The 23,753-nt window shown below is 47.5% G+C and overlaps 1 protein-coding gene across 3 annotated transcripts in view; it reads left to right on the top strand.

Annotated features, from left to right (window-relative positions):
- The window catches only part of ELOVL1 (ELOVL fatty acid elongase 1), a 72,316-nt gene extending 48,838 nt beyond the window's left edge, over nucleotides 1-23,478 (top strand). For all 3 annotated transcript variants that reach the window (XM_056533048.1, XM_056533047.1, XM_056533049.1), the window contains 7 exons: nucleotides 10,653-10,726; nucleotides 14,446-14,636; nucleotides 17,533-17,613; nucleotides 18,528-18,584; nucleotides 21,551-21,656; nucleotides 21,733-21,869; nucleotides 21,962-23,478. In XM_056533048.1, coding sequence (XP_056389023.1) covers nucleotides 10,672-10,726; nucleotides 14,446-14,636; nucleotides 17,533-17,613; nucleotides 18,528-18,584; nucleotides 21,551-21,656; nucleotides 21,733-21,869; nucleotides 21,962-22,207 — 873 coding nt within the window. In that variant the 5' untranslated portion in view covers nucleotides 10,653-10,671 and the 3' untranslated portion in view covers nucleotides 22,208-23,478. The remainder of the gene's footprint in view (nucleotides 1-10,652; nucleotides 10,727-14,445; nucleotides 14,637-17,532; nucleotides 17,614-18,527; nucleotides 18,585-21,550; nucleotides 21,657-21,732; nucleotides 21,870-21,961) is intronic.
- Nucleotides 23,479-23,753: the final 275 nt, after the last annotated feature.

Here is a 23,753-nt window from a genome sequence, read left to right as displayed (position 1 = left end):
CCATCATCTCTGTGGAAACCGAGTAGAAAGTAGGACCTGAGCCTCTGTATTAAACGCACCGACCCCCCCCCCCCCCCCCTATCATGTGACATCACACAGTGGGGTCTACAAAAATGCTGCATTGCAAGTTCAGCTCTGCTACATCTGTATGTGATTGTACCACTACAGTAACTGCCATCTCCAACATTGGGTCCTAGTGCAAATGGTGCACAAGATCCCCCCCCCCCCCCCCCCACGACCATGTGCTAGGTATAATACGGATGTCTTCAGCATCGGGGACCTTTGGGGCAACTACTACTTCTGCGCCCCCTTTAGCTACAGTGCACTGGGGGGTCCCAACAGGGAACATCGTGTTATCAGCTTATTATTAAGGGACTCTTCCCCAATAAGTGAATATTTCAAGTCCTTATTGCAGTGTTTCCCAACCAGGATGCCTCCAGCTGTTGCAAAACTACAACACCCAGCATGCCCGGACAGCTGATAGCTGTCCGGGCATGCTGGGGGTTGTAGTTTTGCAACAGTTGGAGGCAACCTGGTTGGGAAACACTGCCTTAGACCTTGAGCCCAGATGTTACTAGAAGCTCTATGACTCTTATAGACACTTTATCTGACATAGGTTTTAAAGGGGTATTCCAGGCAAAAACTTTTTTTTTTATATATCAACTGGCTCCGGAAAGTTAAACAGATTTGTAAATTACTTCTATTAAAAATCTTAATCCTTCCAATAGCTATTAGCTTTTCAAGTTTTCTGTCTAACTGCTCAATGATGATGTCATGTCCCGGGAGCTGTGCATGATGGGAAAATATCCCCATAGGAGCTGGACAGCTCCCGGGACGTGAGTCATCAGAAAGCAGTTAGACAGAAAACAACAACTCAACTTCAGAAGCTAATAACTATTGGAAGGATTAAGATTTTTTAATAGAAGTAATTTACAAATCTGTTTAACTTTCCGGAGCCAGTTGATATATAAAAAAAAATGTTTTGGCCTGGAATACCCCTTTAACGAAAACTTGATTAGCAACAGTCAAGCATGATGGGAGTTGTAGTTGTAACCACTGGAGCGCTGTGGGTTGCCTTGCACTGGTTTGATAAGATCCACTATTACGGTGTAAATTTTAGGACATCGTCAGCTGTAACTCCGTCAGGTGAAACAGTGTCCCACCTCCTCCCTGGGACCAATGGTCGTCAGCCGTAACTCCGTCCTCCGTCAGGTGAAACGGCGTCCCGCCTCCTCCCTCGGGCCAATCTCCGGTAGGCGTCGGGCATAACTCCCTCCTCTCTCCTTTTGTCATCCTAAAGTCTCTCCTCCAAAACTCCATCATCCCTCAGATGAAAAACTTTCCTGCCGTGTAGCAGAGCCGAGTCAGTGTCGGCTCTCTGCTATACGGGTTCTGCTGTACACGCTATTCATTGTCGGCTCTGCTATACAGACTCTGTAGCACATGTAGTGTCTGTAGTACACTTGCAAGTTTCACAGCGTCGGCTCCCATGCGGCAGGAAGTTGCGTCTGAGGGAGAATCGTCTGAGGCCTGACGGCGTTTTGGATGAGGGAGTTTCGGATGAGGGAGGAGGGAGTTGTGGCTGATGGAGGACGGAGATTGGTGTGAGGGAGGAGGCGGGACGACTGACTATCCTAAAAGGGACACCGTACACTATAGATTACTATAATCTGATGAATGCGCAAACTCTGCGACCTCTGAAGACATCAGTTTATGCAACCCCCAGCAAAAGTCCTTAACTTTCTGGAGACAGTTGATATGAAATTTTTTTTTCCATTGGAGTACCCCTTTAACCACTTAAGGACCCAGGGCATACCTTTACGCCATGAGTCCGCTCCCATTCTATAACGCGGGGCCACTGCCTCTAGTGCTGTGCGCTATTAACCCTTTAGACGCGGCATTCAAATTGATCGTCACCTCTAAAGTGAAAGTAAACTAATGCCTGTTAGCTCTGGGGGCTGTTCGGGACCACGCAGTGAAATTGTGGCGTCCCGAACAGCTGAAGGACACCAGGAAGCAGGTAAGGGGAACCTCCTCGCGTCCGATCGCCGAAAGACTGCTCAGTGCCTGAGATCCAGGCATGAGCAGTCAAGCGGCAGTATCATCGATCAATGGTTTCCTATGGGAAACCATTGATCAATGTAAAAGATCAGTGTGTGCAGTGTTATAGCCCCTTATGGGGTAATAATGATCAATGTTTACTATTGGAACTATTGGATCAATGGAACTATTGTACCCCATAATTGTAAGCGCTGCGGAATCTGTAGGCGCTATATAAATAAATAAATCAATGTAAAAGATCAGTGTGTGCAGTGTTATAGTCTCCTATGGGATAACAATGATCAGTATAAGAGATCAGTATGTGCAGTGTTATAGTCTCCTATGGGATAACAATGATCAGTATAAGAGATCAGTGTGTGCATTGTTATAGGTCCCTATGGGATAACAATGATCCGTATAAGAGATCAGTGTGTGCAGTGTAATAGTCTCCTATGGGATAACAATGATCAGTATAAGAGATCAGTGTGTGCAGTGTAATAGTCTCCTATGGGAGCTATAACATTGCAAAAAAATAAAGTGACTAAAGATCATTTAACCATTTCCCTAATAAAAGTTTGAATATCCCCCCCCCCTTTTTCCCATAAAAAAAAACTGTTAATAAAAATAAACATATGTGGTATCGCCGCATGCGGAAATGTCCGAATTAAAAAAATATATCGTTAATTAAACCGCACGGTCAAAAAAAAATTCCAAAGTCCAAAATAGCGTATTTCATGAAAAAATGAATAAAAAGCAATTAAAAAGTCTGATCAATACATAAATGGTACCACTAAAAACTTCAGATCACGGCACAAAAAATAAGCCCTCATACCGCCCCGTACGCGAAAAAATAATAAAAAACTTACAGGGGTCAGAAAATAAAAATGTTTGACAAATTTTAAACGTATAAATTTTCCTGCATGTAGTTATGATTTTTTCCAGAAGACAAAATCCAACCTATATAAGTCGGGGATCATTTTAATCGTATGAACCTACAGAATAATGATAAGGTGTCATTTTTACCGAAATATGCACTGCGTAGAAACAGAAGCCACAAAAATTACAAAATGGCGTTTTTTTCTTCAATTTTGTCGCACAATTTTTTTTTTCATTTCACCGTAGATTTTTGGATAAAATGACTGATGTCATTACAAAGTAGAATTGGTGGCGCAAAAAATAAGCATCATATGGATTTTTAGGTGCAAAATTGAAATACTAATAATTATTTTTTTTAAAGGTAAGGAGGAAAAAACGAAAGTAGAAAAATCCTTTAAGGGTCCTTTAAGGGGTTAAGCCTGTGTGGAAATCTCCTAAGGGTCCATTCACACTGGGGAAATTCAGTGAGAAAATTGTTCTTCTGCGCTGAGAAGAAACTATCCACATTCGGTTTTTAGCGTTGTCTCATTGACAGATGGGAGATCTCCGGCGGATTCCGCCTTCATTAGTTGTAACACTACAACTCTCAGCATGCCCAGAGAGCCTTAGACTGGTGTTTCCCAACCAGGGTGCCTCCAGCTGTTGCAAAACTACAACTCCCAGCTTGCCCGGACAGCCAAAGGCTGTCCGGGCATGCTGGGAGTTGTATTTTTGCAACAGCTGGAGGCACCCTGGTTGGGAAACACTGATCTAAACTGTATTTAATCCATATGTGACAAGTATATTAGATCAGGACAGGGGAGTTTGTTTATTGACATCATTGGTTTTGCGCAATTTTTTTTGTAATTTTCCAGCTTTTTAAGATTTTTGTTGCAGAATATTTTTTTTAATAATTTTTTTGCATTTGGAGGGGGAGCGGCCTAGTGTGCGCAGAGAGACCTGGAGCATTTATCTGTGTGTGTGTGTGTGTATATATATATATATATATATATAATATATTTCATGGCGTATGATATGTGAAATGCACGTCTCTTCCACCATTGCGCACCCTTTTAAAAATTCCCTTAATGTATGATGCGCAACATGTTCAATCTTCCACTACGGGACTTTAAACATCTTGTGAACTAAGCAGCAGAGTCCCATTGAGATTGATTGGAAGCTGCTGCAGGAGGAATCTGTGCATAATTTGGGTAGTGTGAATTGTGGGGGGTGCAGAATTCTTCACCGTTGTTTGTAGCAAAATAAGAATGAAGAATCTGTGACAAAGGGCAAGGTTGAGGAAGAGTCCAGGGATGAGTGGGGCCCGACATCACCAGGTGACTTCCTGCTTCGCCCCGTCTTATGTCATCACCTGGCTGTGACTGTCAGGGAAGGGCGGAGAGGAGAGACATCCCCTCCGGCCCTTGGGAACGCTGCGTGGGCCGCACTGCACAGACAAGCCTGGATATAGAGTCTATCAGATGGGACGATCTAAAGCTGATAATTACAGGAAAACAGAGACCTCCCCAACCTGTTCCAGCCCCTCCAGAGGTGCAAGGTGGGTACAGTGAAGACCCCTCCAGAGGTGCAAGGTGGGTACAGTGAAGACCCCTCCAGAGGTGCAAGGTGGGTACAGTGAAGACCCCTCCAGAGGTGCAAGGTGGGTACAGTGAAGACCCCTCCAGAGGTGCAAGGTGGGTACAGTGAAGACCCCACAGAGGTGCAAGGTGGGTACAGTGAAGACTCCACAGAGGTGCAAGGTAGCTACAGTGAAGACCCCACAGAGGTGCAAGGTGGGTACAGTGAAGACCCCTCCGGAGGTGCAGGGGGAGCGCAGTGAAGACCCCTCCAGAGGTGCAAGATGGGTACAGTGAAGACCCCACAGAGGTGCAGGGGGAGCGCAGTGAAGACCCCACAGAGGTGCAGGGGGAGGGCAGTGAAGACCCTACAGAGGTGCAGGGGGAGGGCAGTGAAGACCTCACAGAGGTGCAGGGGAGCGCAGTGAAGACCCCACAGAGGTGCAGGGGGGAGCGCAGTGATAACCCCACAGAGGTGCAGGGGGGAGCGCAGTGAAGACCCCACAGAGGTGCAGGGGGAGCGCAGTGAAGACCCCACAGAGGTGCAGGGGGAGCGCAGTGAAGACCCCACAGAGGTGCAGGGGGAGCGCAGTGAAGACCCCACAGAGGTGCAGGGGGGAGCGCAGTGATAACCCCACAGAGGTGCAGGGGGGAGCGCAGTGAAGACCCCACAGAGGTGCAGGGGGAGCGCAGTGAAGACCCCACAGAGGTGCAGGGGGAGCACAGTGAAGACCCCACAGAGGTGCAGGGGGAGCGCAGTGAAGACCCCACAGAGGTGCAGGGGGAGCGCAGTGAAGACCCCTCCAGAGGTGCAGGGGGAGAGCAGTGAAGACCCCTCCAGAGGTGCAGGGGGAGCGCAGTGAAGACCCCTCCAGAGGTGCAGGGGGAGCGCAGTGAAGACCCCTCCGGAGGTGCAGGGGGAGCGCAGGGAAGACCCCTCCGGAGGTGCAGGGGGAGCGCAGGGAAGACCCCTCCGGAGGTGCAGGGGGAGGGCAGGGAAGACCCCTCCGGAGGTGCAGGGGGAGGGCAGGGAAGACCCCTCCGGAGGTGCAGGGGGAGGGCAGGGAAGACCCCTCCGGAGGTGCAGGGGGAGGGCAGTGAAGACCCCTCCGGAGGTGCAGGGGGAGGGCAGTGAAGACCCCTCCGGAGGTGCAGGGGGAGGGCAGGGAAGACCCCTCCGGAGGTGCAGGGGGAGGGCAGGGAAGACCCCTCCGGAGGTGCAGGGGGAGGGCAGGGAAGACCCCTCCGGAGGTGCAAGGTGGGTACAGTGAAGACCCCTCCGGAGGTGCAGGGGGAGCACAGTGAAGACCCCTCCAGAGGTGCAAGATGGGTACAGTGAAGACCCCACAGAGGTGCAGGGGGAGCGCAGTGAAGACCCCACAGAGGTGCAGGGGGAGCGCAGTGAAGACCCCACAGAGGTGCAGGGGGAGCGCAATGAAGACCCCACAGAGGTGCAGGGGGAGCGCAGGGAAGACCCCACAGAGGTGCAGGGGGAGGGCAGGGAAGACCCCTCCAGAGGTGCAGGGGGAGCGCAGGGAAGACCCCACAGAGGTGCAGGGGGAGGGCAGTGAAGACCCCTCCAGAGGTGCAGGGGGAGCGCAGGGAAGACCCCACAGAGGTGCAGGGGGAGGGCAGTGAAGACCCCTCCGGAGGTGCAGGGGGAGGGCAGTGAAGACCCCTCCGGAGGTGCAGGGGGAGGGCAGTGAAGACCCCTCCGGAGGTGCAGGGGGAGGGCAGGGAAGACCCCTCCGGAGGTGCAGGGGGAGGGCAGGGAAGACCCCTCCGGAGGTGCAGGGGGAGGGCAGGGAAGACCCCTCCGGAGGTGCAGGGGGAGGGCAGGGAAGACCCCTCCGGAGGTGCAGGGGGAGGGCAGGGAAGACCCCTCCGGAGGTGCAGGGGGAGCGCAGGGAAGACCCCTCCGGAGGTGCAGGGGGAGGGCAGGGAAGACCCCTCCGGAGGTGCAGGGGGAGGGCAGGGAAGACCCCTCCGGAGGTGCAGGGGGGAGGGCAGGGAAGACCCCTCCGGAGGTGCAGGGGGAGGGCAGGGAAGACCCCTCCGGAGGTGCAGGGGGAGGGCAGGGAAGACCCCTCCGGAGGTGCAGGGGGAGGGCAGGGAAGACCCCTCCGGAGGTGCAGGGGGAGGGCAGGGAAGACCCCTTCGGACTATTGGACTGGGAAGATAGCTGGTAGTGTTAATGTAGTATCAGTCGGACATTGCTTGCTCCGGCGTCATTTACTTAGGGGGGACAAGGGGTCTCCGTTCTCGTGATTGATGGGAGCCCCTGAGGTTGGATTCCCCCCCCCCCCCCCCCCGACGCCTTTTTAATCTGATTATCACCCCCTTTTAACTATTGTATATAGAAAAGTTTTGCAAGTTTCTATCATACTTATTTCAGTTCTGGACTATTTGCAAGATATCTGCTTGCTGTCAGTGAATGAAAACATACTTCCTTACATGCAGAGGCTTTAACCCTTTTCACCCAATACTTCTCACAGCTGGGGGTTTGTTTCAGTTGTATCCAGTCTGGACACTTCCTCTGGACTCCTGACTGATACATTGTAACGAAAAAAATTCTGCTTTCTCCATTTTTGTGTTTTTGTTTTTCCACTCAAGAGGATCTTCTAAGCAAGTGTTTTACTACCAGTGTGCCTCCAGCTGTTGCAAAACTACAACTCTCAGTATGCCTTGACAGCTGTAGACCAGTGTTTTCCATCTTTTGCAACACTACAACTCCCAGCATGCCCAGACAGGCTTAGGCCGATGTTTCCCAACCAGGGTGCCTCCAGCTGTTGCAAAACTACAACTCCCAGCATGCCCGAACAGCCTTTGGCTGTTCGGGCATTCTGGGAGTTGTAGTTTTGCAACAGCTGCATAAATTTTTTTCTTAGCAGAGTTTTCCAGCTTGGAAGAGCGTGCGCCTTATTTGCGAATATTTTTGCACAATAATTTTTTTATTTTTGCGCAGATAATCGTGTATATTATATCTAAATATAATATATTTTTCCACAAAAATTGTGTGCAAGTCCTACTCCCTAGGATGTGGGAAATGCACCTCTCTTAAAGGGGTATTCCAGGAAAAAAACTTTATTTTTATCAACTGGCTCCAGAAATTTAAACAGATTTGTAAATACTTCTATTAAAAGAATCTTAATCCTTCCAATAATTATCAGCTGCTGAAGTTGAGTTGTTCTTTTCTGTCTGGCAACAGTGCTCTCTGCTGACATCTCTGTCTGTCTCGGGAACTGCACAGAGTAGAAGAGGTTTGCTATGGGGATTTGCTTCTAAACTGGACAGTTCCCGAGACACGTGTCATCAGAGAGCACTTAGCCAGAAAAGAACAACTCAACTTCAGCAGCTCATAAGTACTGAAAGGATTAAGATTTTTTTTTAATAGAAGTAATTTACAAATCTGTTTAACTTTCTGGAGCCAGTTGAGGTATACATATAATATATATATATATATATTTCTGGATAATCCCTTTAAATTAGACACAGAAAACCCCGACCAGAAAAAAAAAAACTGCGCAAAAATGTATTGTATTAGAAAGCTGGAGAACCTTTCACGATACGGTAAATGAATTTCCAGCCATCCGTACCGCTGGACGTCCTCTTTTAGTGTCCCCGGATGACCCAGTCCCTGTCTCCCTTCATTTGGGCTGACGGTCGTCTCGTCCCTGCGGTGTCTCATCTATGTGACAGCCGCTTATCGCCGCACATCACCCTGCAGTGACGCCTCTCGATTAGTCACGCTCCAAGGAGCCAGAAGGGCGTCCCCTGTAGGGCAGATTGTGGGGCGTTTATAAAGTCGCCAGATGATGATCTGAAGATAACAAATCTTATTTTTGGGTGTTTTTCAATTACTCCAAGATTTTAATCTTTTAAAAAGAGGAGGTGGAGCAGTGAAAGGTGTTTGTCTTTGCTAAAACAGAACCAGCTCTGCGTGCACGTGCGCCAATTCCTGCTGAGCTTGTGCTTATACACAGCAGCCAGCCTGAAGAAGAGGAGCTGCAGTGTACAGTATGGGGGAGTAATAGCTGCCCTCTTTCATCCCGGGGGCTGCAAAATTCTCTTTTCTTGGGAGATGTGGAGGACTACAGAAAATGTGTCCAACAATGGTGGACTCGGCAGCGCCCCCTGGGCATGACTGGCAGAAGTGCTGTACTTGGCTAATCCGGGGAGTCCATGTTTTATCGTTCTATACAAGAAACTTTTAATGTGATGAATTATTTGCAAATGTAACTCATGAGCTGAATATAGGCATGTAAGATCTCTGCTTGTTGTCAGTGACTATGCTGATAAGACAAGTGACCCAATAGGGACCTCATAGTGATCGTCGCCTCTTGTAGTCTTCCGGACATTAAACCGGCGCTGTCATTAAAACTAATTTTAGCTATTGCACTGTTTATAGTAAATAAGGAATCTTTCTAATGTACTTTTTGTTTAAAAAAAATGAAGTTTTCTATGTTTTATTTGTGTTTTAAAGGGGATTTCTAGGCAAAAACTTTTTTATATATATATATATATATATATATATATATATATATATATATATATATATATATATATATATCAACTGGCTCTGGAAAATTAAACAAATTTGTAAATTACTTCTATTAAAAAATCTTAATCCTTCCAATAGTTATTAGCTTCTGAAGTTTTCTGTCTAACTGCTCAATGATGATGTCACGTCCCGGGAGCTGTGCATGATGGGAAAATATCCCCATAGGAGCTGCACAGCTCCCGGGACGTGAGTCATCAGAAAGCAGTTAGACAGAAAACAGCAACTCAACTTCAGAAGCTAATAACTATTGGAAGGATTAAGATTTTTTTTAATAGAAGTAATTTCAAATCTGTTTAACTTTCCGGAGCCAGTTGATATATAAAAAAAATTTTTTGCCTGGAATACCCCTTTAAAGAAGCTGCCACTAGGTGTCTCACTACTTGTCCAGATCACATTTCACCTCATCCCTCGCACAGACTTTGGACTCCTGCTGGCATGGCAGAAGTCCAAAATCAGGAAATGCCAAGAGGGGGGGATGTGCAGCCTTAGCCAATCATAGCTCATCTCACACTGAACTGCTTTGGGCTGTGTGTAGCAGAGTGAGGGAGGAAGTTCTCCCCTGTATGGCTTCAGATGATGTCACGCCTGCTGGGGAACGCCCCTTCCCAGTCTGTGAATCTGACTGAGACTGAGCAGAAAATACAGAGAAATATCAAGGTAGAAAACTAAAAAATAATAAAAAATAAAGTCCGGGGGGCGGTTTATCATGAAGCTAATTTCTTTCAAAAACAGGTTGTGTGTTTTACAACTTGTCTCCATTCACTTCCGTGGAACTGAACTGCAGAACAACACCCAACCTGGAGACAGGCACGGGAGCGGTTTTATGAAAGAAATTAGCTCTGTTTTTTCTATTCCTGGATATCCCCTTTCATATTGACTTTTTTTTTCCAGAGATCCTTGGCGGTTTAGGGTCAGCTGCTGCTTGGGTGCGTGCACTTGCATTGGCATTGTGCAGGTCATGCGGAGACACATTGGTCTTTGCATCCGGCACCGCGCCCTCAAATGGTGTCCCGCCCCCGCCCCCCCCCCCCCCCCCTCGTATTAGTGAAGGGACAAGGAACTGGCACTTGGATGCAATAAAGAAACAGCTGAATCGGTTCCCAGACTTCTGTCTGTGCTGTGATTTAATGATTTTGATTTATGATCGGGACCTGCCGGAGCACCGTTCCGGGCCCCTGGTGTTCATAGTCACAGACGGGTGCTCCGGCGGGTCATGTGTATAATCGGATAGACTTCAGCACTGGCACCTATTTCTTCACATAGCACTCCGGAAGAGGAAGTGTGGCCTATTATAAGGGGGGGCACGGATATGGCTTTAGGGGGCATTAGATTTAGGGGTGTGGCCTATTATAAGTGGGGGGCACGGATATGGCTTTAGGGGGCATTAGATTTAGGGGTGTGGCCTATTATAAGGGGGGGCACGGATATGGCTTTAGAGGGCATTAGATTTAGGGGTGTGGCCTATTATAAGGGGGGGGCACGGATATGGGTTTAGGGGGCATTAGATTTAGGGGTGTGGCCTATTATAAGTGGGGGGCAAGCACGTCTGCACATTATATATTTTGAAATAACTTTTTCTGCTTTTTTGTCAATGAACTGTAACGTTTGTGTCTCTTCAGGTTGTGAACAACTGTGAAGATGGAGGTCCTCTCAGAATGGGGGCAGCGCTATCAAGAATTCATGAAGGGAGCAGGTACGGTACACTGGGCCTCACCCTATGGCAGTGTTTCCCAACCAGTGTGCCTCCAGCTGTTGCAAAACTACAACCCCCAGCATGCCCGGACAGCCAACGGCTGTCCGGGCATGCTGGGAGTTGTAGTTTTGCAACAGCTGGAGGCTTCCTGGTTGGAAAACACTGCCATAAGTCCTTGAGATATTAACGTATTTGGGTCCCCCACCTAATTGATAGCAGAGTCTCTTAAAGGGGTACTCCAGTGAAAAACTATATCTTTTTTTTATTTTTATTTTATTTTATTTTTTTTAAATCAACTGGTGCCAGAAAATTTAATAAATTTGTAAATTACTTCTATTTAAAAATCTAAACCCTTCCAGTACTTATCAGCTGCTGTATGCTTCACAGGAAGTTGTGTAGTTCTTTCCAGTCTGACCACAGTGCTCTCTGCTGCCACCTCTGTCCGTGTCAGGAATTGTCCAGAGCAGGAGAGGTTTGCTGTAAGGATTTGCTCTTACTCTGGACAGTTCCTGACACGGACAGAGGTGTCAGCACAGAGCACTGTGGTCAGACTGGAAAGAACTACACGACTTCCTCTGCAGCATACAGCAGCTGATAAGTACTGGAAGGGTTTAAATAGAAGTAGTTTACAAATCTGTTTAACTTTCTGGCACCAGTTGATTAAAAAAAAAAAAAAAAAAGAGTACCCCTTTTAATCCTTTCAGTACTTATGAGCTGCTGAAGTTGAGTTGTTCTTTTCTGTCTAAGTGCTCTCTGATGACACGTGTCTCGGGAACTGTCCAGAGTGGAAGCAAATCCCCATAGCAAACCTCTTCTACTCTGTGCAGTTCCCGAGACAAGCAGAGATGTCAGCAGAGAGCACTGTTGCCAGACAGAAAAACAACAACTCAACTTCAGCAGCTGATAATTATTGTCTTCTACAGTCATTTACAAATCTGTTTAATTTTCTGGTACCAGTTGATTTAAAAACAGTTGTCCCCCCGGAGTACCACTTTAACAATAAGCTGATAACAATTTTCCTCCTGTTAAGTGATCAGTTGTGATCTATGGGAAAACCTTCTAGTATGTGGTGGGTTTCCCTGCAGCGCCACCACAGGGGAAATGAAGCATTACACAGTGTCCATTCACATCGATGGCGGCTTCAAGAAGAGCCATAATTAGAGCCGCAGGGTGGGGAAACTATGTGAACCCACTCAATTTGGGGAAACAATCGCCACCAAGCAGACAGGTGATCACAGGTGATGGCGCCCCCCAGTGCCCAGATCTTCTCATTTGAATACGTTGTATCCACGGCTCGTCCCGGATTTGCATCTTCTCTGTACACATCGCTACAAAGTAAGTGACCAAGAGCAGACGAGAAAAAAAAGTGTCCGGGATAGGATCAATTCAGGTTCAGATATAGCTAAATATGGATTAGCCTTTCAGGATCCTGGAAAGGCGGGACCCTGACTGGTTATTCTAGTTATGCAGCTAGGAGAGCAGGATCAATATCGTCTATCGTCCCAGATATACCAGGAATTTTGCTAAAATGGCTATACAGATGCTTTAGAGGGTTTTTCGGGCACTTTTATTTAGGCCATCAATGTCTGATAGGTGACGTGCCGAAACCCAGCACCCCTGGGCCGGAAGCAGAGGTGTAGTGTCAGTGCTGGGTTGCGGTAGCTCTGCTCTTTTTTTGACTTAAAGGGGTACTCTGCAGGAAGAAAATGTCTTCATAGCAACTGGAAAGTTATTCTCATTTGTTAATTACTTCTATATAAAAATCTTAATCCTTCCAGTACTTATCAGCTGCTGTATGCTCCACAGGAAGTTGTGCAGTTCCTTTCTGTCTGACCACAGTGCTCTCTGCTGACACCTCTGTCCATGTCAGGAACAGTCGAGAGTAAGAAACAATCCCCATAGCAAACCTCTCCTGCTCTGGACAGTTCCTGACATGGACAGAGGTGTCAGCAGAGAGCACTGTGGTCAGACAGAAAGGTACTGCACAACTTCCTGTGGAGCATACAGCAGCTGGTAAGTACTTGAGTACTTTTGCCCACAGTGCATATGCTAAAGCAGTGAACAGCTGGTCAGAACCTCTTCGATTAGACATGAGGATTCACCAATAATCAAAAAGTCTAGAAATAAACTATTTAAATGGTAGACAGACAATAAATATATCATATATTGGTAACTAAGGTTATTTAACTATCTTACTGGGGTCTATGGTTTCCTTCGGCTGCTGATGCAAACGGTCTGCTCTGTTGTCTTCAGCCCGATTTCCTTTCATCCTGTAATGGACTTCATGGAGACTCTAGCCGGGAATTCAGTCAACTCTATCTTAATCTTACTACACTTTCTTGACTATAACCCCTTCCATATAGATGTATCACCAAAGAAGATCAATATTTGATAATGTGCATCACAGCACTAGATGACCATGAGGTTATAGGTTACTTCACCGACTAGAAAAAGAACCTCATAAATATCACAATGAGGGGCTAACCCTCATTGTGATAGTTATGAGGTACTTTTTCTAGCCCTTCCATATAGAGGAAGAGAGAGAAGGTTGACTGAGTTCCTGGCTAGAGCGTCCAGTACACAGGAACAGGAAATACATTACAGGATGTACACCAGACAGGAAGTTGGGCTGATGAAGACAACAGAGACGACCATTTGCCTCAAAAGCAGAAGGAAAGAATGAAAGGTAGTAAAATAACTTTATGTACAATTTAGTATAGACTGGGGTTTCCCAACCAGGGTGCCTTCAGCTGTTGCAAAACTACAACTCCCAGCATGCCTGGACAGTCTTTGGCTGTCCAGGCATGCTGAGAGTTGTAGTTTTGCAACAGCTGGAGGCACACTGGTTGGGGAAACCCTGGTCTGAGGCTATCTAGGCATGCTGGGAGTTGTAGTTTTGCAACAGCTGGAGGCACACTGGGTGGGAAACACTGGTCTAAGGCTGTCTGGACATGCTGGGAGTTGTAGTTTTGCAACAGCTGGAGGCACACTGGTTGAAAAAAAACTCGGCTGAGACTGTCTGGGCATGCTGGGAGTTGTACCTTTGCAACAGCTGGAGGCACACTGGTTGGGAAACCCTGGTCTGAGGCTGTCTGGGCATGCTGGGAGTTGTAGATTTGCAACAGCTGGAGGCACCCCAGTTGGGAAACACTGTTTATAGACAATTAAAAATGGGTTTAATTGTCGTACACCCTCTTTAAAACATCTGCTCAGCCAGTTCTTAGCAATATCTGTTTCTAGGAAAGCTGGATCATAGAGTATACAGCTCCAGCACATCCCCACCCTACTTGCCGCATAACTAGTATAGCCAACCAGGATCCAGCTTTTCCAGGATCCTGAATGGCTGATCCATATAGGACGGTATTAGACACTTTAGTCTTGTGTGCGCTTTGTTACTACTTTGAAGCGATGTGCACAGAGAAGATGCAAATCCGGGAAGAGCTGTGGATACAATGTTATACAAATTAGCAGATCTGGGCACCGCGTGACGCCATCACCTGTCTGCTTGGCGCCGATTCTCTCTCCATTTCGCGTGGGTTCACATGTATTAACCCCCCCACCCCCCGTCTCTAATTACGGTTCTCCTCGTAGCCGCCATCGCTGTAAAGGGCTGAGAACCAATAATTTCCGCTCCCACAGTCTTAATATATTCCAGCGCCGCAGATCATTGCTTTTTTAACCCTTCGATGATCACCAGTAATCGTCTTGTCTTCCCTCAGATCCCAGAATTGGACAATACCCCCTGATGCACTCCCCGTTCCTGGCCGGGGCCATCCTGCTGTTCTACGTCTATTTCGTTCTGTCCCTGGGGCCGAGAATAATGGCCAATCGGAAGCCCTTTGACCTCAAGCCATTGATGGTGGTCTATAATTTCAGCCTGGTCGCCCTGTCTGTTTATACCGTATACGAGGTGAGTCGGCAGCGATGGTTGTCCCCCTTTGGCGCAAATATAACTTTATAGTGAAAAACTTCTAGTTATTTTATTATCATTAATTATATTATTATTAAAAAAATATATATAAATTTTTTTATACTTTGTTTTATTCAATGCCTGCTTGCTGTCAGTGAAAATGCACAATTTTATTTTACATCTAAAGATTGAAACCCTTTCCTGACCTAATGCTTAGCTCAGTGTTTGCCAATCAGTGGGATTCTAGCTGTTGCAAAACTACAACTCCCAGCATGCCCGGACGGCCAAACTCCGTCCGGGCATGCTGGGAGTTGTAGTTTTGCAACATCTGGATGCACACTGGTTGGGAAACAGTCTAAAGGCAGTCGGGGCATGCTGGGAGTTGTAGTTTTGCAACATCTGGATGCACGCTAGTTGGGAAACACAGTCCAAAGGCAGTCGGTGCATGCTGGGAGTTGTAGTTTTGCAACATCTGGATGCACGCTAGTTGGGAAACGCAGTCCAAAGGCAGTCAGGGCATGCTGGGAGTTGTAGTTTGAGAACAGCTGAAGGCGCCCTGATAAACACTGGCTTAGCTCTTAGAGGGCAATGAGTGTTATGTATTCAGTCTCATTTTCCCGGATGGGTAACTCTCTTTGTTGTGAGGGGCGTGGCTGCCACGCCCCCTCCTATAGACTTGCATTGAGTGGGCGTGGTGTGACATCAAGAGGGGGTGTGGCCAACCCCCGCAGCGCGCGCACAGCGTTTGGAACTAAATGTTCTGAACACTGGCCAGTGGAGTACCCCTTTAAAGGAAATCTGTCACCAGTGTCACCTGCACTAACCTGTCGGTACAGACAGACAGTGCAGGTGACACTGATGAGAACGGTACTTACCTTGTCTCGTTCCATGGCGCTGATCTCCGTTAATCTTCTCCGTTAACTCCAGCTCTGGGCACCCGGCTTGGGGCATGGGCAGAGCGAAGTGACGTCACCGCTGCTGTTCCCAGGACCCGGGACCCAGCAGAGAGCAGCAGCGGTGACGTCACTACGCTCCTCCCGTGCCCCAAGCCGGGTGCCCAGAGCTGGACTTAACGGAGAAGATTACCGGAGATCAGTGCCACGGTACGGGACAAGGTAAGTACCGTTGTCATCAGTGTCACCTGCACTGTCTGTCCCGACAGGTTAGTGCAAGTGACAGATTTCCTTTAAAGGGGTACTCCACTGGCCAGCGTTGAGAACATTTAGTTCCAAAAGCTGTGTGCTGCTGCGGGGATTGGCCACGCCCCCTCTTGATGTCACACCACGCCCCCTCAATGCAAGTCTATATGAGCGGGCGTGGCAGCTGTCCATAGACTTGCATTGAGGGGGCGTGGGGTGATGTCACGAGGGGACGTGGCCGACCCCTGCAGCCACACACAGCGTTTGGAACTAAATGTTCCGAACGCTGGAAAGTGGAGCACCCCTTTAAACACCTGTCCCGTCCTATTACTCCTCACAGCTGAGTGTTTGTTACAATTGTATCCACTTTGTACATTCACCTGCGTTTTAAACAGCCAGGACTCCAGACTGTGACAGATCACCTGCACTGATACATTGTAACGAACTATTAGAGCAGGAGCGAAATTTACGCTGTTGATGGGATTGGCTGTGAGAGGATCATTTAGCCTGGATATGTTCACCCTCATTGGTACAAACGGTGCTCCATTCAATGACAGAAAGCAGTGGAGTTACCAATTATATTATGTAAAAAGTGGCAAAACTTTCAATTTCACAAGGATTATAGATGGAATGGAAAGATTAAAGTGCACATGAGAGTATTCTGGTGTATCGGGATGAACTGGATTACAGTGATACCTGTGTATGAACCAGATTACAGTGATACCTCATTGTAAGCCATGACACCCACACTTTAACCCCGTGTATTGCAATCAGTGCGGGTGAACTGGATTACAGTGATACCTGCGGGTGAACTGGATTACAGTGATACCTGCGGGTGAACAGGATTACAGTGATACCTGCGGGTGAACAGGATTACAGTGATACCTGCGGGTGAACAGGATTACAGTGATACCTGCGGGTGAACAGGATTACAGTGATACCTGCGGGTGAACAGGATTACAGTGATACCTGCGGGTGAACAGGATTACAGTGATACCTGCGGGTGAACAGGATTACAGTGATACCTGCGGGTGAACAGGATTACAGTGATACCTGCGGGTGAACAGGATTACAGTGATACCTGCGGGTGAACAGGATTACAGTGATACCTGCGGGTGAACAGGATTACAGTGATACCTGCGGGTGAATTAGAGTACAGTACCTCATTGTAATTCCGTTCACCCACACTATGGCCTTGTGTATTGGGCTTAGTGGATTTACTGGATTACAGTGATACCTGTGGGTGAACCAGATTACCGTGATACCTCATTATAATCCGGTTCACCTGCACAATAACCCCGGTTTAGTGTGGATTTACCTGCTGTCAGTTGCCCTTTTTAATGTGTATGGGAGCCGTCCAGTTCTCCCTGACACATGATATCGGAGGAAACTAAGCTCAGACGTGTTCAAATTCAGTGTCCAACCCTTTTGTTCTCCCTGGAGATAAGCCAGCGCCAAAGATGTCTGGCAGTGTCTTATTCCTCTCTCCTCTTTGAGGACAGGTGCACACTCAGCCGCACAGAGCATGCATATGTATGGGGGGATCAGGAGAGATGACTGTTGAAGTGAATGGGCACTGTGCTGGTCCAGCGCAGATCCGATCTCTGTAAAGTTCTAACTAATGCGACAGCACGCTGACCTTGTCATTATCACGCTGCGATAACGTTTACAGTGGCCATAAAGCGATAATGGGCCAATGTCGAAACGAGCCCTGTGCAATTCATTTAATTATTATTTTTTTTCATCCCTTGGCGCAGTTCTTCATGTCGGGCTGGTTGACTGGATACACCTGGCGTTGCGACCCTGTAGACACCTCCAATTCGCCAACGGCTCTAAGGGTGAGTGCGATGCGTGTGCGCTGCCTGGCACGGCGCCAACTATTGATTATCTGCAGGTGAGAACTCCTGGAAATCCATAATCGCATAGTGCCCCTAACTACGCCCCCCCATCTCACACCCCTGGAGACGGTACCACCTGCTGCCACCTGCTGAACTTTGCTCTCTAAACACAGAGCGATGTCTGGCGCTATCTCCGGTTATCTGTTCCTTCATTACCCACCATGGTAACCAGCACCAGGACGCCCCGCGGGACTGTAAATCACTCCCAGTGTAAACTGTGGGGAGATAACAATACGTTATGGTGTGCGTCAGATATTGCGGTTTACAAAGAGACTGGGCAAAATAAAAAGTCGTAAAAAGCCACCTTGTCACTATTCTGCCCTCATTTAAAGAGGTACTTCACCCCTAGACATCTTATCCCCTATCCAAAGGATAGGGGATAAGATGTCTGATCAAGGGGGTCCCGCTGCTGGGTGCAGCACCCAGCATTCTGTGCCGAGCGCTGCCTCAGAGATGGGGACGTGACATCATGGCCACGCCCCTTAGTGACGTCACGCCCCCTCCATTCATGTCTATGCCGTGACATCACGTCCCCGTCTCGGAGGCAGCGCCCAGCACAGAATGCTGGGTGGAGCAGGGAGATCGCGGGGGTCCCCAGCGGCGGGACCCCTGCGATCTCACATTTTATCCCCTATCCTTTGGATAGGGGAGATGTATAAAGCCGGAATACCCCTTTAAGGGGCAATTTTGCTTTTAACCTGAATAATCGTAGACAGAATGGTTGCTATGGGATTTGCTGCCTGACAACCCCACTGAAGTGACTTTTGTTACTATGTATCTATAGTAACCAGAATAATAAAGGAGACTGAGTCCGATGAGATTAATTTGGTTCTTCTGTTCTCTTCTCTTCCTAGATGGTCCGGGTAGCTTGGCTCTTTCTGTTCTCCAAGTTTATAGAATTGTTTGATACGGTAAGTACCAATTTCCATGCTGAAATAGAGACAGAGTCTGATTCTAGGGGCAATGAGACTGGAGATGCCGTCTGCTCAGATTATTTCTGAATATAGGAAAAGAAGTTCATGTTGTACAAAAATGACTCCTACATCTAACTAGGCATTACTAGAGATACAGGAACAGTCTGTCCAGGCATTCAGCCCCTTAGATGCCACAGTCAATAGCAGCTGCAGCACCTAAGAGATTTATAGCTGTAGTACCCCAGGGGTACTAAGCACTTCTCCAGGGGGTACTTGAAAAAAATCAGTAATGGCAGCCACTGGTTACTGGTCTGGACCACTTTTTAAAAAAATGGTCGGCTGACGTCACTGCACCGAGGAGCGGAGGCAGGAGGACGGCTAAAGGGAAGCGCGGGCACTGGGCTGCTGTGGGCAGTAACTACCATCTTGTTGCTCCACTGCCCCTGCAGACCGGGGACCTACTACTATGAGCCATGGCAATAGGTCCCCAGACCAGAGGAGCAGTGGAGCCCCAAAGCGGGACAGTATGGGGGCCACCAATTATATATGGGGGCAGTCTGGGGGCCTACAGCTATATTTGGGGGCACAGAGGGGGCCTAACTACTTTATGGGGACACAAAGCGGGTACTATTACTGTGTTTGACAATAAACATGGGGAGTTTGTAAATAGGAGGGTATTGTACTGCAGAAAGGAGCCTAAAATGTTTATTTGGCTGGTTCTGTGGAGACGTCTTGTATGGGAGAAATCTTCATGTCAGTCTAGGCCAGATAGAGAAGAAAAGTAAACAACTCTGGTTAGAGAAGACGTCACCTGTAAATCGGGGGACTGGGGAGAGGAACAGGGGGCCTGTTATAGAGGAAAGTAAAGCATATGAATTATACTATAATCATTACAAAATGTCTCTAATATGGGGGGACAATTTTTTGGGAATAAGCTGTCAAGGGGAACTCAAGCAAAAAAGGTTGAGAACCACTGGTTTATAGAACAAAGTCACCCTATAGATCAAAAAAATAAAACAAAAGTTGAACAATAAAATAAAACCTAAACAAATTTGGTATTGTTGTAATTACAAGGACCTACAAAATAGAGAGAAACTGTCATTTTAACTGTAAAGTGTGCTGTGTGAAAACAAAATGCCCCCCAAAAAATAAATAACAATTATTTACAAAATTGTAGTGTTTTTTTGTTGTTACCTTTTTGCCCCAATAACTGATGTAATTACAAAGGACATTTGGTGGAACTGCCATAGAGAATTCATGAAGGAGACGTTTCGACTCCATGCTCCGTGCCAGGGGACATTCGGGTCCTGTTCTGGAGATTGCGGGGAGTAGGAGCAGTCTAACCTCCCTTTAATCAGACACCTATCCCCTATCCCATGGATACGGAATAAGGTGTCAAATGTTGGAGTACTGTGGCAACCCAAAAAATGTGATTGCATTATTATTAAATATATGAGGCAGCTCTGATCACACACCAGGTTACAGTTTCTTGGTATGCCCTTCAGTTCCTGAGATATAAAGGTTTATAGGTTTACTGACAATCGGGTGATGGGCGGGATTATAAAATCAGGGTGGCTGTATAATCCCGCCCCTTAACCTGTTTCACTCCCATTTTTAAAATTAAGTTGACGCCCATCTGACAGATTTCTTTTGAATTGTCAGATAAACAGTTACCCCTCATATGTCAGGACCGGGAGGGCGTATTAAGAAGCTGTACAATGGTGTGTGATCAGGGCACCTTAAGAGGTGTAAGTAAAATCACATTTTGGGGGTTTGGCAACAGGTCCTCTTTAAAAACAGGTCAGGCAAGATGGCTGCCCCCATAATAATCCACTAAAAATAAAGTTAAAAAAAATAATTCCAATCAGTGAACAGTAACAGTATCTTCTGTAATCAGTAACGATTTAGGTGACATATTTACTTGACATCCACCGACCATGACAGACTTTGCTTCTCCTGCCCGGACGCTCCTTGAATCTTAGTTTTAGTTTGTTCCTCTTGTCTCCTCCTGGACGCTCCTCGGCTCCTCATTTCTCAGTTTGTTCCTCTCGTCTCCTCCTGGACGCTCCTCGGCTCCTCATTTCTCAGTTTGTTCCTCTTGTCTGCTCCTGGACGCTCCTCGGCTCCTCATTTCTCAGTTTGTTCCTCTCGTCTCCTCCTGCCCAGTCACTCCTCGGCTCCTCATTTCTCAGTTTGTTCCTCTTGTCTCCTCCTGGATGCTCCTCTGCTCCTTGTTTCTCAGTTTGTTCCTCTCGTCTCCTCCTTTTTCAGTATGTTCCTCTTGTCTCCTCCTGGACGCTCCTCGGCTCCTCATTTCTCAGTTTGTTCCTCTTGTCTCCTCCTGCCCGGACGCTCCTTATTTCTCAGTTTGTTCCTCTCGTCTCCTCCTGCCCGGACACTCCTCTGCTCCTTGTATCTCAGTTTGTTCCTCTCGTCTCCTCCTGCCCAGACACTCCTCGGCTCCTCATTTCTCAGTTTGTTCCTCTTGTCTCCTCCTGGACGCTCCTCGGCTCCTCATTTCTCAGTTTGTTCCTCTTGTCTCCTCCTGGACGCTCCTCGGCTCCTCATTTCTCAGTTTGTTCCTCTCGTCTCCTCCTGCCCAGTCACTCCTCGGCTCCTCATTTCTCAGTTTGTTCCTCTTGTCTCCTCCTGGATGCTCCTCTGCTCCTTGTTTCTCAGTTTGTTCCTCTCGTCTCCTCCTTTTTCAGTATGTTCCTCTTGTCTCCTCCTGGACGCTCCTCTGCTCCTCATTTCTCAGTTTGTTCCTCTTGTCTCCTCCTGCCCGGACGCTCCTTATTTCTCAGTTTGTTCCTCTCGTCTCCTCCTGCCCAGACACTCCTCGGCTCCTCATTTCTCAGTTTGTTCCTCTCGTCTCCTCCTGCCCAGACACTCCTCTGCTCCTTGTTTCTCAGTTTGTTCCTCTCGTCTCCTACTTTCTCAGTATGTTCCTCTTGTCTTTGCAGGTTTTCTTTATCCTGAGGAAGAAGAACGGTCAGATCACGTTCCTACACATCTTCCATCACTCGGTGCTGCCCTGGAGCTGGTGGTGGGGCGTGAAGTTCGGCCCAGGTGAGGGCATTAGACGTCCATCCTGATCTTCTGAGCCTGTCTCTGTTCTTCCTCTGACCGCTCTCTGTCTCTCCAGGTGGTATGGGATCCTTCCACGCCATGATCAACTCCATGGTCCACGTCATCATGTACTTCTACTACGGCCTGTCTGCTGCCGGACCGCGCTTCCAGAGGTTCCTGTGGTGGAAAAAGCACATGACCGCCATTCAGCTGGTAAGAGTGTTGAGACTTTTTTGGGTTGTACATCATGACCCCGCCTTATGTTCTCACAGTCATCGGCCCAATTTATGTTTTCCGTCTTCCAGATCCAGTTCGTCCTGGTCTCCATCCACATCACTCAGTATTACTTCATGTCCTCCTGCGACTACCAGTTCCCCATCTTCATCCACCTCATCTGGATCTACGGCACAGTCTTCTTCATACTCTTCTCTAATTTCTGGTACCAGGCCTACACCAAAGGACGACGTCTCCCCAAGACCACCAGCATCTCCGCCAACGGAGCCGTACACCACAACGGCAAAGCCAAAAACGGCAAAGCCAAGGAGAACTAAACATAAAATCAAAAAAAATAACCTCTCCAAGACCGACGTCCGAGATCTCCCGAAACCTCACACCAGGTGGAAATGTCAGAAGACGGATGTCACCAACTTATATATATATTTTTTTTTTGTATTTTTAATTATTATTTTTTCTTAAACCGAGAAACCCAGTTTGTACGACGATGGCCAGTAACCCTGCCGTACTGGTTTCCGTCTTCATCTGGGGCGGCTTACACCAGCCAAAAAAAAAAAAAATTTAAGTGCCTAAAGAGACTGTATGAAATGCGTTTGTCTGACTCCCTACGTCCACCGCATCCTCTAAGTGTCTCCAGCCTCGAGCTGCTCTCCAGATCGCACATTAAAAAAAAAAAAGAAAAAAAACCAAACTCCTGGGCCGGCTCCTTCTCCCCGACATCCCCTCCTTGTCTTTCTTTACTCTGTACTGTAGTCCCGCTACGATCTCCAAGGATCTGGATTCCTTTTTCTACTTTTACCTTTGCATCACATTCCAATAAATCTCAAACACCCAGAGGTCGAGCTGGGCGGCGGCCCCTTTTAACCCCGGTCTCCTGGGCGAGCTGGGCGGCGGCCCCTATTAACCCTGGTCTCGCCCTTTATTTTTTGTGGGATTTTTTTTCCTTTTTTGCACTGGGTTTCATTCAGACATCTTTGCCCAGCTTGTTAAAGGTGCAGGAATCCTGAAATACTTGAATATCGGGACGTTTAATGTGTTTTTATTATAGCTTTCTATGTAATTTGTTTTTTTCTGTTTGAAGGAGACGACAGTATTTGTGTGATTCTGGGTTTTTCTGTAATTTTTTTTTTTTGGCAAAATTTTGACAAATTTGCATAATTTTGATGGGGGGGAGGAAATGTCTGCTCTTTCACTCACCTAGCTTGCATTCACTAGTGTTTCCCAACCAGTGTGCCTCCGGCTACTGCAAAACTACAACTCCCAGCATGCCCGGACAGCCTTTGGCTGTCCGGGCATGCTGGGAGTTGTAGTTTTGCAACAGTGTTAGGCACCCCTGGTTGGAAAACACTGCCTTATACCTTAATTCACCTCGATGTCCCGTCCATACTTTCCTTTTCCTGATACGTTTCACCATGTTCTATGGATATATATATATATATATATAGTAACACTGTAATACTGTTATCTGCTGCTGCGGGGTGTATCTGGCAAAGTGTCCCCGCAGCAGCAGAGGCCGGTTCATTATAATCACTTTGTATATTTAGTTAAAAAAATAATTATTTTATTATAAATAAAAAAATATTCAGCAAGCCCCGCCCCTCCCTTTGTTGATTAAGGGGGGGGAGGGGTTAGCGCCCAATTGAGCGTGTGAAGCTGGCGGCCTGGACAGGAGAAGCTGTGCCGGGCTGGGATCTCCTCCTCATAATTTATCCGCAAGTCTGCCAGAATATTTCAGTTTTTGTGTAATACTATTAATAAAAAGAGACTTATTGCACATGGTTTAATTCCAAAGCTAAAGCCTTTGTAGATATAATACTGTACAGGCGGCAGAGGCTCGCGGGCGCTCATGTAACACGTAACGGT

This window comes from Hyla sarda, chromosome 7 (assembly GCF_029499605.1).
Source record: "Hyla sarda isolate aHylSar1 chromosome 7, aHylSar1.hap1, whole genome shotgun sequence".
NCBI classification, from domain to species: domain Eukaryota; kingdom Metazoa; phylum Chordata; class Amphibia; order Anura; family Hylidae; genus Hyla; species Hyla sarda.
The sequence above is the reverse complement of the archived record's forward strand: the minus strand, read 5'-3'. Positions and strand labels throughout refer to the sequence as shown.